At 39.8% G+C, this 13,720-nt stretch overlaps 1 protein-coding gene across 10 annotated transcripts in view; it reads left to right on the plus strand.

The window, feature by feature from the left end:
* DLG2 (discs large MAGUK scaffold protein 2) overlaps window positions 1-13,720 on the plus strand; it is a 966,889-nt gene that overhangs the window by 357,562 nt on the left and 595,607 nt on the right. The window contains exon 1 of one of the 10 annotated variants that reach the window (XM_079303602.1): window positions 1,495-2,257. The exons of the other annotated variants lie outside the window; for them this stretch is intronic. Within the exon in view, the coding sequence (XP_079159728.1) occupies window positions 2,156-2,257 (102 nt within the window). The 5' untranslated portion in view covers window positions 1,495-2,155. Of the gene's footprint in view, window positions 1-1,494; window positions 2,258-13,720 lie in introns of those variants that run through there. 10 annotated transcript variants of the gene reach the window in all.

Here is a 13,720-nt window from a genome sequence, read left to right on the forward strand (position 1 = left end):
TGTTCTGGAGGGGTGCTGCTGCAATGGCACTTTGGACTCATGGGTCACACAAACTTGGGTTGTTGAACAGCTGACTGAAGGGCATCCATGCAGTGAACTCCCATGGCACACGGGCTCACCTCCAGGCTGGTTGGGAGGAAAGTGTGAGCTGAGTGGATTGAGGACAATGGTCTGTAAGAGCTTGTTATTTGAAAAAAGAAATCTTCAGAAATGGAACTGGGTGGAACTGAGTAACTGGTAACTCTGACTGTGGAGCAGCTCTATCTGCCACTTCCATCTAGAAACTGCTGTGATTTTACTGAGCTTGGGCTCTTGCAAGTGCTAAGTTCAAAAATAGAGTGAGAAACAATAATCAGAAAGCATTATTCCAAGCTGAAATGTAACTGCACACTACAATTGGATCAAGTTATTGTATTGTGCAAGAGTAGTAACAAAGATGTTTAAGAGATCAGTTCCTTTATGGTTTGGAACTTTGCAAAACAAGGGTAAATTATACTGAAGAAATTCTACTTTTAAAGTATAGATACATGCATACATTCAACACACATGCATGTATATCTACTTATATAAACACAAAATCTTACTAGAAGAGATTGCCTAAGTTAGGGTCTGCAAACAGAGGCAGCTTAAAAAAAAAAAAAAACAAACCTGTGCTATTCATCCTCTGTACTGCTTGATCTGGCTTCACACCGGGACCTCAATTTGCCATTTTCTCTGTTCTGTTGTATAACAAATTTCTACTTGGGGTTTATCACAGAAAACTGTTTCAGTTGTGATTTAAGAACTCACTTGCAATTGCCAGGGAGACAAGCTGCTCTCATTTCTCTAGGAAGAGTTTCTAATTTGATGGGCAGAGCTCAGTGAGTCACAGAAAAGCAGGGTCAGAGCACTGTGAAACAACTGCTTGGTTTACTTTGCTATCAGCTGTGAAATCATTAAGGACATCACTTTACTTTCCATATCATGGTCTTTTCATTTTGTATCTGTGTCTTCCATGACCAAGCCTAAACCTGGAGGATACATTAATCCAACTTTTGATATAAATAATCCTCCTAAAAAGCACAGCTAGTGATTTGCTCATCCAAGTGCTTTATTATGCATTTTCAGCTGGTGTTGCTTTAACTGAAGGAGCAGCGACAGCTGTAACAGAATCCAAACCAGCATTGCGCTCCCAAACTTCTTTAATTATTGCTTTTCTCATTTACAGCAAGATGTTTGCAGGTTGCAGGATAGTAGTACTAGCTGGAATCAGTAGTTACATTGTCTCCAAAGCAGAGTTTAAAGAGGCTTGACTTTTTAGCTTCATGCTGCTGCATTTTCCGTGTAACTTCATATCTTTATTCAGTGTCTCCTGCAATCCTTCAACCTGTCTATTTGTAAATTTGTGCCTGGAGAAAGCTCCCATGTGGCAAGCCAGGATTGGATAAATGTTGCTTGTATTTCTCTTATTACAAACTCCCAGCATCTGTGATTTTCAGCTCTGAGTACAGTTTGTTTCCTGCTGAGATTCATCTATTTGGGGAAAGCAAAGGTCATCGCTTCTCCGGAGTTGAGACTGATTTGATTCTTTTTCACGGGGAGGCGCTGGGAAGGGAATCCTTACTGGAATGCATATTGATAAAGGCTGAGGATCCTGGCTTCTTAGATAAGTCATTTTTTTTCCTCTTCCCTCCACACTATGACTATGTATTGCAGCAACTCACTGGCTTTTTACCAAATCAGGAGCTGCAGTATTTTTCTTCCGATGGAATAATTTCAGCCCACTTCAGCTAGCATGACAATCTTATGTGATTGTTATGAGTAGGCGTTTACATCCTTTTACATGCTAATACTGCCACACCTGCTAGTCCCCCTCATTTCCATTTCTCTCTTTTTTTTCTTCCCTCCCCCCCCCCCCTTTTTTTTTTTCCCCCCGATGTAAAAACTAATTTCCCAGAGGAAGGGAAACCCTGAGATCCGTGATCATTGTTGCATCGTTGATTCACCAACAAAGAAGGGGATGGCTGAATGGGACCCAGGTAGAGATTCAAGCAGGCTGCTTCTGACCAGCAAGAGGAAAGCTAGCTGTTGAGCAGCATATGTTGCCACTCCATGTGCTGTGTTAGCTACTTGTTTTCAGCCTTCAGTAGGCTGCCACTACTGCAGCACTAAAGGAATGTGCCCTATTGTTAAAAATCCTGACTGCTTTACACCAATGATTTGCCACTGCAAAGTTGCATGCACCAACAACACTTTATCGTTGATGTTTGGATGCAAGGTAGGATGTGGTTAATGTATTTAAATGCATGCTGTAACTCCTGTGAATATCTGTGCTGTTTCATTTCGTGTCTGGCTTGAGATTTCAGTGCAAATTGCGATCCGTTGGCGATAAATTAGGGCTTAGAGCCGGCATGTTTTAAACCTTAGAGAAAAAAAAATCAGAAGTGAAGCTTTTATTTCCCAGGGTTATATGAGTAGAGATTTACACGGGAGAATTACGGATTATGAAGCATTTGTTTTAGAGTTGATTGTATACTTAGCTAACAGTGCTAAGATTGCTAAACCACTACTCTGCTGTTTGCCTGGCTTTATTGATTTGGATGTGTATACTGTTATTACAAAAACACAATCCAGCAAGACTGAATGTTGGGGTTTTTTTTCCATTTATATTGCTGACATGGTTTTTAACCAGAAGAGCAATACTGAGGTACACAAACCTGCACTTCTCTGTAAGAAAGAATAAAGTAAGCTCCCGATCCCATTTTTAGGTCTAGAGAAATATCTTTAAGTAAGTGTTTTTCTCTATGGACTGGACAATCATTTGGTTTTCCATTTAAATTTAAATCATAAGGTGGCGCAGTTAGCCAGAGAAGTTTTTTTCCTGGCTGTGTAATGCTGCCCCATCCCAATTTTTTAACAATGGTGTTGGATTGGACTATATTTTCCCCCACGTACATCCTGTCTTGATGTTTGAGTATAACTGATTTTTGTTATTTTGCTGAAATAATTCTGAACTGACGGCATGTTTTTAAAACTTATTGTCTTTGGGGGAAAAAGTTTGGTTCTTGGATCACTGGGTCAATCATAATGATTTTACAAGGGGGTTATACTATGTCCCATTCCTTTTCCTTGCTCTCCTTAAATACTGGATGATATTAAAACTGTTCCTCTCTGTCTAAATAGAGTAGCAAATTAGCAGTTATATAAAAAAATAATGTCAGTAATTACTTTAAATCATTAACTTAATACTTGAACTTTACTAATCCTCAAAAATAGCTAAGCTGCAAAAATAAAATTTTAGTAATACAGTCCACAAACTAGGGAACATAGTATGCTTTGTGAGTTCCTATGTGACAGAGTAGCCTAAAAAAATGAAAAGGCTTTATGAAATAGGTTGTAGATGACCCAATGCTGCCTAAATGTATATCAACTAGAAGTTAATGACAGCTCGTGTATTGCTTCATATAATACCCTAACTCAAACTTGGTTATTGTCAAACACAAATTATTTGTGTACCTTCTGCTTTTCCTCTAACTATGGCCTGCCTATATGTCTAGTTACTTGAGGCTTTCTTGAACTAAAGTTTCTTGTTTCTTCCCATCTGCTTTAAATAGGCAAAAATATGTTCTATTAGTGAAAGGGTTATCATTTAATTGCTGTGTCATGATGCCACTAGTGATATAAATAGCATTAAGAGTTTGTCAGATCAGAAACTTTTTTTAATTTGAATTATTTTATAAGGTTTTTTTTTTTAAACTTTAAATTTCAAACCTTAAGTCCTGTTGTTTTCAAATGTTAAATTAGGGGAGTTGTTAGTCAGGGGAAATTAAATGCAAGCCACCCTTCTACAAAGGTAGGCCAGTGGCCTAGGGACTAGTATCCAATTTGTATTCTTGCCTGTAAGCATGATTTTCAAAGGATATACTTTGATGCACTTAAGTTCTTTCAAGATTTTCAGATCCTGTTGGGAGGAAGCAAGAGAATAAAAACCATAAATTTCAAACTTTTTTTCCTTCATCTTTCTTTAGTGCTTCAGGCTCATTACATTAGTCACTGTCAATGTTTTATCTTCTTGTGGTGGTGTATGAACTACCAACTTCTCAAATGAAAAGGGGATGTGTGGGATAGTGATCATTTTCAGAGAGATGAGAAAAAGCACAAGTGAACTTATTTATCTTGGGCTGGTTCAACACGTGTCAAATTAGTACCCTTTGATACCACCATCAAGCATGCATCAGTTACACTGGTAAATGTACAGAAATCACCTCACTTCAAATGCCTTTTACTCATTTTTATTTGTTCTGTAACTCGTGAATTCATGACATTTTGCTCTGGACACATAGGGTTATTTTTCCAGATTTATAGATGCAGATCCATTGTTAACAACCAAGGAAGTGTGAATAAGAAGTAAGACTGTTTCTTTTTAGGTGATGTTTTAGTCATGTGGCATGAAGTCATGGATCTAAGCATGCTCATAATATTATGACTTCTAGAATCATGTGGTTCTTGAACTCAGGAAAGAGTGCAATATCCTGAAATGACACTTTATATTCTGCGTGACAGAGGAGAAAATTGGTCCTCAGAATATGAAATCTAGATAGTGAAATAGACAACAGAGGAATTCAAAGTGCAGGCAAATACTTCCAAGTGCTAAAATTTTATTAACTGACTCCTTTCAAAACAACTGGGCAAGTTGTATTATTGCTTACTTTTGATTTTTAATTTTGTATTGCATACAGACTTTTTCCTAGGGTCAGAGAAGTGAGTGAGGGAAATGTGCCACCTCAGAATCATCCCACCCATTTTTATTGTACTGTTTTCATTCCTAGCAGGTGGTGCCAGGGTGGTGGGGCAGGAAGAAGGTGCACATCTTACCACACCATATGTTGCAGAGAAGGTCAGTAGAGGAGCTCTCACTGTGCCTGTGAGAAGCTTTGCTAGCCAGCTTGATTTCCTGGATTTTGATAGTTATCCTTGTCCTGGACCTTTCCTATCAATAATGTCCAGTCTTGTGATGCTTGACTCTGAAACTGCAAAAAATTCTGAGCAGTTTAATTTGACAGACAGGTCAGTGTTGACCTGAATTGTCATGATTGCACTTTAATACACTTGAATTTACTTTCATTTTCTAGTAGGGAAGTACCCATGTTCCCATCCCAACAGAGCTGAAGCAGAAGGAGGATAAGCAGGTTGTAAAACATGGCCCTCAGGTGCCAGGAGGTGCTGTGCAGAACTGTCTTGTTCATAATCCTGCAGGGCTGGCACATGGCTGAATCTCCCCTGAGTCCATGAGTAGCTCCACAGCTACTGGACAGGTTCATATCGACAGATTGAAGGAAGGGTTGTGTGTAAGACAGACCCATGCTCATGGATCTCCATTGGGAGGAGTGCACAGGCAGATATCAGATCCTCACTGAGGATGCTGAAACTTAAATGCATGCTAAAATGTCAGTATGTGCTTACTCACTTTGCTGAATTGTTTGTGCAGTATTGCAGAAGAGTTATCTCCTGGCTCTTAATATCCTGTTCATTTTGCTCTTATTAAGAGCACTGGGAAAGGATTTCAGGTTGACTGACATGTTTCTTAATTCATATTTCAGCCACAGATCTGACTTTCAGATGGAAGTGTTATTCTGCCTTACCTCCTTTGCTTCTATATATTGAAAATAGATATGGAGGAGATTCCATTGACTTTTCTGTTTGTTGACCTTGACCAGCTATTTTGATTAATCCTACTTTCCTTTTGATTTAGGTTTATTTTTATATCTGTCCTAGCATAATTTAATTTCTTTTTAAAGGGATAAGATATACTTACCTCTCTTCCCTGTCTCCTTTCTTTCCTCCTAGCACAGTTATCACAACCAGTCCTCCAGCAAAATAGCTGGTTTTGGTAGGGTTTTTTCCTAGTATTTCTCAGTTTTAGCTGAAACATCTAAATAGTGACATATTCCACTATCCAAGATGAAGATGCAAGTAAGCCCACTTGTTTCTTCAACTGCAAAATCTCCTATGTTTTGATAAAATTATTGGAATGCAGAAGATTTTATTATTAAAACAAACACTAAGTGGTATTACTGATGATCTTGATTTTGTGTTTATTATTTTTATCGTTATAAAACTATTAGAAAACTGGTAGTTTTCTGTACTGATATTATTAGCTTTTTGAACAAACTCTGGTATGTCACTTAGCTCTTAACTAACAGAGAGAATATTCTCTCTATTGTCATAATCTAGACCTGGCTGTTGTAAGGAGCAGCAGTTTTTGATGACAGGAAAATACTCCTCCAGCTAGGTATGATACACAGCAGACCTGCTCAGGGCCTTGCATGCTTTAGCTTCTTGATGTACCCACATGAGCTCTAGTGCAATGGATGCAACTAGATAGTACACTCATTCAAATTCCAAGTTATTTTTGACAATAATCTCCCAACCCTGCCCATGTATCCTGATTTTTTTTTAATTACGGAGTAGGCTTGCAGTGTGGAAACAAGATGCCTTTTTGATGAAACTAAGCAGAAGGATTAATTCCAGAAACACACCAAGTATCTTGCAAAACAAATGCTTATAAAAGCAGATTAACACTATTTCAAAGGAAAATCCAAAACACAGGGGTGATGCTGTGATTGAGCCCTTCTTGCCAGCTCTTCATTCTGTGGATCCATTCGTGCTGCTTGCTGATGTGTACCTTGCCTCTGACTTGACTGACATATTTAATTTTTGATTTTTTGGGGGTCAGAACTGGAGAGATGCATATAATATATCCATGGTCATGCTGAGTTCTGTGATGTATCTGTAGGACTGGTGTGTTGTATAGGGTTCCAGAACCCTCTGTAAGAGTTTGCTGCCTATTCATGGACAATCAGCAGAGTAAGTCAGCTGAAACATTGCTGCCACTTGCTATGCATAACATTGACAGTGGCTCTGAGAAACCTTCTTCCACATATAATTCTTGTTAGGCTGCTGTGGTGTTTAAATAAAAGTGCTCAGTAATAGAAGGAGCTGCAGAAGAGATGCAGCATTGCCTTTGGCAAGAGGTTCTGAGTATGATCACTGGAATCACAGGATTTGTGCATTAGTGCACAATGCTCAAGGCAGGAGGAGTTTCTTTTCTGGCATTACATTTATGCAGACTGGACATGGGGTGTAAGCCCAAGCAAACTTACCTGGCTGTATCTTTTTATTTCTGTCAGGCATTCACTGACCCCTACTTTAACATTTCTGGCTGAAGAAGTGACAGCTCTCAGGCTGTTCTTACCCATCAATGACTGTGGACAAAGAGGAACTACACATTTTACTCAAAGGCTGCCAGTCTGAGACCTTCTGAGTAGCAAGTAGCTCTTTGAGGCCATGAGACCCTGTCAGGAACTCCTCCCAGTATTAGAAAATGTACAAAGTGGATCCTACTCTTCAGAACTTCTTGTTCCCCACCACTGAGAAGCATTGAGAGGAACTCTGATGCAAGAGAAGAGTAGATTCTGACTTTGTAAATGATCCTAAATTTCTTGTCTTGAACTCAGTGTGGGTGCTGCAGAAATTGATATTGCAGGAGACAGAGCATGGCGGAAGCCTAAGGAGAGGTAGGAGGCAGCAACAGGAAGGTTTAGGTGGAGCAGGTAGGGGAAAAAAGCCATGAGGAAAGATAATGCAGAGACAGCAACTTAGGGGTAGGATGAGAAGGCAGTGGTCTGGGCAAGGGTCCTGAGGAGGCAAGTGTTAAAAGAAGCTGGTGGGGTCTGGCTAGATTGTAAATGATGAAAATGTTGTATTAGTAATCCTCTGAAGTTTTGTGCCCATGCTGTCAATCACACAGGAGTTATTTGTTCACTGGTTAGGGAATGCAAACAAGTGTTACCATTTTCTCTTATCTGGAATGAGTTCACTTGCCTGTGGCCACTGGCACTGGCCAACAGCTGGCAGGGAAATGATGAGGTAGTTTTTGAAAAGCATCAAGATCAGGTGTTAAAAGTATTTGTGTTTGTATAAGAGTACTATGTCTCACTTTCTGCCGCTGTCCTGCCCACAAGCTCCCTGTACACTGTGACAGAGATGGGTTGCTAGTGGGAGATTCCCTGAGATAGTATAAATTAAGAAAGCAATGCTAAAAGTGGCTTTTTTTAAAATAAATTAAGGTATCTTGGTTTGGTTTTTAGAAGTTTTATACACTGAAAGAAAGTTCTGTTGAAGTTAAGATCCTCAATCTCTACACCACTTTGAATCAATGGCCTTTTTTCATCCACATTTTGCCAAAATATCTTCTTTTAGCTGCTGCCAGCAGCTGGGCACTGGACTGGATGGCTCACAGTGCTTTCTGTGATAGAATCATGGGATGGTTTCTGTTGGAGGGGACCTTAAAGTATCACCAGCCCCATCTTGTTGTTGTACTTCTGTCATCTCAAGAATATTCTCTGGTAGTGAAGCAATGGAGTCTGATATTCACCACTCCAAATTACAATTCATCTGGAGCAAAAGGGCACCATGGATGCCCTCTGTACCTTTGAACACATAGCCATAGTGGGAAATGGGTTTCTCTTTTGAGCTAGCAATAAAGAGCTGATTGTTGTGGTTCATAAGTACTGCAATAAAGTTTACCTATGGAAAAAGTAGGGCAGGAGGAACATGGTTAAGGGTTATTGAACATTTTGAAGGAGAAGTTCAGAGTTTCCTGAGACACTTATTTTGTAATATATTTTTTGCTTTAAATTATACATAATAATTACATAAAATGAGGCACTTTCAAATAGAAATGACTTGATGCTCAGCTACATGAGCTGCTTGATTTTGCAAACTAATTATTGACTAAGAGGGGGATATATATAGACATTCATCTTAGCTGTAAGAGATGTCATAGAGAATGGTGATAAAGAAGTGTTATATAAATATATTTAAGTGATAATAGCAATAGAACTGAAAATTGTCACTGCACAGTTCTGATCTTTGAAAAGTAGCTTTTATGTTTCCAGTGTAGCTGTCAGAAATATTCTCATTATTAATATATATGTATTTATTGCTTTCACTTTTCTGATTGTGCTTCCTTCAGCTTTAAACATTTGCTATAGTATTAATAAACATGAAGGACAGGATTTTTCAAGGAAGACTAGCTGCAGGTTATGCTGAATGTAATGGAAACCTCAATGAGAAGAAAGATTACTGATGGGAATTCCTCTGACTCCCTGTAGAAGTTAATGATCTGTAATCCCAGGAGAGATGGCACAGAATGATCTGATGAAGTATTAAGGCAGTTTGGACTATTCTTTCGAGTCACTTGGCTCTTGAGTGTACTGAGAGTATCATTGGAAAGTAGAAATCTTCTCCCAACTTTAATTTGCACCCATTAGCTAGTAAAATGATCCCCACCAAGCCAGAAAAGCAGATCTTCTGGGAGACTGACCCTCAATAAACAAGAAAGTTTTCATTTTTTCCTTAAATTGACATTTCACAAACCTTGATTCTGAGAATCCTGACAGACCTTTTTGGGAAGACTTCCTTTAGGAGATGCTGACAGCTGTTCAGTGTAATTAAGATGAAATATGCGAAATATAAATGTTCAGAAAGTTGTAAGGTGCTGTCAGCACTTAAGTCCACACAGTGAATCACCTGGAGGCTCTGAAGATGTCTGATGTGGTAAAGAGCCTGTGTCAAGGCATAGTTGCCTGAGAAGGAATGTAGACACATCACTTATTTGCAGGATGGGAGCTCATCCCCTGTGGAAACAGGTGTGTAACTTCAGGCCTTCTACCAACTGCAAATATTTAGAATATACCTACATTGCTGCATAAAGGAAGACTAATGATTATACTCAAGTACTCAAATCCTGACATTACATATTGAAAAATTGTTAGTTTTTTCCCTTGGCTGAATTTTGTGATGGTCCCAAGCTCTTTCAAGACAATTTGTAGATGGGACTTGAACTTCTTCCAAGAGGGAGTATGGATGAGACTGCATCCTACAGAAAAACCTCTTTCCTCTATCTTCAACACCTCCCACCCCTGCCCTTTGCCTTTTGGTGATATTTGAGAGCATGAAACACATCTTGGATTCATTTATTAGAGATGCTGCTTTAGTAGCAACATGGATTGGGCCTCTCCCAACCCCTTGGCCTGAGCACCAAGGTTCATGCTGAGAAGCACGTGGGTTTAGCACAGTTCACATGGCATAAGGTCTCAGTCCTGATTCCACCACCCTGATCTTGAAAAATGTAGCCAAGAGGTCAGATATAATCCAGCCATAACAGCTCTGTCAGGCTGGGTTCATCTGAACCTGCAGCCAACATACAGGACAGTCCACCTGAAATGTACCCAGGGATGCTGGGGTAGAGGTCCAAGCCCAAAACTGTGAGAAACTGTGCTAAACTCAGAGACCCTGTGTCCAGCACAGACAGGTGCTCCACCCCCAAAAACTTAGCTACTTAACCTTTACCAGCCACAGGTGCTTTAAGTGAAAAAGAAGTTGAAATTCAGAGAATTAAAAGGTTTCATAGATAAAAAGACATTTAATGAGTAATGTACACTTGCCTGCCACCTTGTAAGGCTGATAACAATGCCCTGTGAACAGCATGTTGTTAAACTCTGTCAGTCCTGGCCCTTACCCCATGTATCAGAGGTATTTTCAGCTGGCAGTGAGATGACTTGAACTTTGTCCACATCTCAGGGAAATCCCAGCCTGTATAAAATATAGTTCCATAAGAGAATAGTCACCTCCATAAAACATTGAGAAAATAGCCTGTGCCAGAGAGAGTTCTGTGACCTTGATTTAGGACAGGGAATGGGAACTCCTTATTTCTATTTCTGGCTCTCACATGGAATTCCTGTTGTGGCCTGAGGAGAACTGTGCATTGCATCTCTTTCTAGAAAATCAAGTTGGTAATACCTGCCTCAGAGGAATATTGGGAATTAATAGTTATAGTGTGTAAACAGCACTGAAATGAAATGAACCGTGTAAATACAATTGGTTTAAGGACCAGCATAAAGCCATGGTGAGGCAAGGATGGGGAGGATATAAGCGAAAATGGAATGACATTAGTGTAAATCAAAGTATCTCCTTTATTTTCTGCCTGTCCCTCTTTCCACACTATTTATTTCAGATATACCTTGAAATACTATTATTCATCCTTTTTTTAAGGTTCTTCCTCCAGGTCTGAGGTTTCACATCCCCTCTTTTCCTGCATATCAAATTGTTGTAGATGAATTGCAAGTCCCTGCAGAAGTGGATTTGAAAAAAAGTGCTGACAGGCTCTTATCTCCACCCATCCAAGATAGTGCTACTATTGTCTAGTTTATTGTATTATATTGCTGAAGGGAAGAAGCAATTTCCAATTTCTGGTTGAGCTTTTATTTTTTCAAAGATTTTTTTAAAAACAGTCATAGGATGATGAAATACAAGGAAGGAAGCTGAAAAGCAGGTGAGCATACACCTATTGCAAGGAGGCAGATTGGTAACTGCATCATGCAAATCGTGTGTGTGGTCAGGAATTGTGGTTAGGCTGATCTCTAGGAGGGACATCCAGAGTGCCATATGGCTCTCAAACTGCAGCTTCTTCAGGATACAATAAATTAAGCAAAGCAGAGTCCCATAAAATTCAGGACATAACAATCTGTAGAGCTGAGGGAAAGTATTTTCAGTGTTCTTGTAGCATTGTAGCTTGTTTTGCATTGTGCCTATAAAATATCCTTTTCCTACTTGTTTCTTTCCCTTGTTTGTGAAAATCTTTGTGCTCAGATTCCTGGTCCTTAGCTTAAGATAATGAATTAACTGTGTAGGAACTAAACACTTGACAGCATAAGAAAGCACAGGCCATTTTTGTCCTGGCAAAACTGAGGACTAACATTCCGTACACAGTGGTTCGGGATATAAAATAACCAGGACAATATGTTTTGCTAAGATAAAGTTTGGTGTTACATTTTGAAACATGTATTCCTTCCCAGAACAATTAAGAAAACTCAAGGGAGGAGGTGAGAGCAGAGGAGGGAGAAGAAGTTGACCTAGAAAATGCACTTGCGGGTCTAATTTTGTGTCTGTGTACGTATTACAGAGGAGACTGTTGCACCACCTCCTCAAAGCCCTGGTGTTTTGCACTCTTTACTATGTGCATCAACCCCCACCTGAGTTCCAGACATGCAGGTGTCTTCCATTTTTCAGCATTAAGGGTATGTCTTTCCAGTGTCTTGAAGATCACAGCCCTGTAAAGGTGTTGGAAGTGAGGAAACAGAGAGAGGGAATAGAGACTATGCCAGAGAAACTTTCAGAGGATTGCAAGATCTGGTTATGAAGCAAGAGGTTTTGTATTGAAAGTGTTTTTGTTGCAGGGCCTTCAGGCTTACTTCCTTGTCAGGTACAGCTTTAGGGACAGGGGAGCAGCATCTTCCTCACAGAACTTAGGCTACTGCTCCTTGTGTTGGAAACAACTTCCTAAAACAGAGGTTTAATTTGTTGTCTATGATTGCCTGATCTGAATGGAGCTGATGTATTAATCTCTTACTGATACTAGATTGCACCACTTCTTCCCCAGAGCATTAGCAGCTACTTACTTCCTGTGCAAATGGAATGAAAACTTTCAGTGTGCTGAGCCAGAGAAATGGAGATGCTCTCAAACTAATCCACATTCTGTGTGCAAACACCAGCTGTTTCTTGACTGCTTTTATTCACCAGGAGGGACAGCACAGCGCTCCATGAGTTAATAAACTTTCAGTTATTAGATGAGAATTAGTTGCTCTGTAGTCTGAGTTTTCTTCTGCTGTGTTCAGTTATTCATAAAAGAAAGGAGCCCAGATAGGAACGGGTCATCTCACATTATAAAAACACACACAGAGTAATCACAGAATCTTAGAAATGTAGATTGGAAAGAACCTCTGTAAATGACCTCAACCAAATTTCAGTGAAAGCAGGAGAAATGAGAGGTGATTTAGCATGCAGCAGGATGCCTGTCTTTGCAGAAGAAATGCTTTGGTTTTTAAATAATGCCAGGTGAAATATCACTGCAGCTAAAACAGAAGGAAATATGGGAAGCACAATCCAGAGTTAGAAACTAGGGAAAAGAATTTTGAATGTTGCTCCCTGTTCTTGCATTGATCCAATAGAACATGTGTAGGAAGTTGATTTGGCCTCCGCTGATTAAAACTGGGAGTGTTGCCAGGGGGCAGGATGGTAGGGGCTTCTGTCATAGGGGTAGGGCATCACCTTTTATGTCTCCATTTCTAAATACGTTCAGAAAGAGTTTGTGAGTCCTAAGGTCAAGATCCTTGAGATTATTAGGTACCCAGCCCCCTTGGCTTTTGACAGGAATTAAGCACCTCTTAAGGATCTGCCCATATACCAAATTCCTTTTTCTCCAGTGCTTCCTTTATTCAGCCTATGCCTTATTTCCCCCTTTCCTTTACTTTATTGCTCCAATATGCATATGTGCCTTCTCTACTGTTCCTGGCTCTTACTGAAAATTCACTGTTACACCCCAGGTCAGTCGATGTGGTTGGTTTGGGCAGGGAAGTTAGGAGGGCACTGCTAGAGAGAATCACAGACAGGGGATGGACACATATCCTTATTCCTGTCATATATATGGACATACAAACCAGCAGGTCACTAAACTCTGCCCTTACCTGGTAGATTAGTAATACTCTCACTCTTAATTCTCAAACTTTGGTGACTGTAGGCCTTGGATGATGGTGGGTGGGTGGGAGAAGCGGGATGTCTGTTTAAGGCTGTAAACTGCATCTGAAAGTGTCAAAAATGTTTGTGATGCAGTCTATTT

Source organism: Erithacus rubecula (genome assembly GCF_903797595.1).
Source record: "Erithacus rubecula genome assembly, chromosome: 1".
Lineage (NCBI taxonomy): Eukaryota > Metazoa > Chordata > Aves > Passeriformes > Muscicapidae > Erithacus > Erithacus rubecula.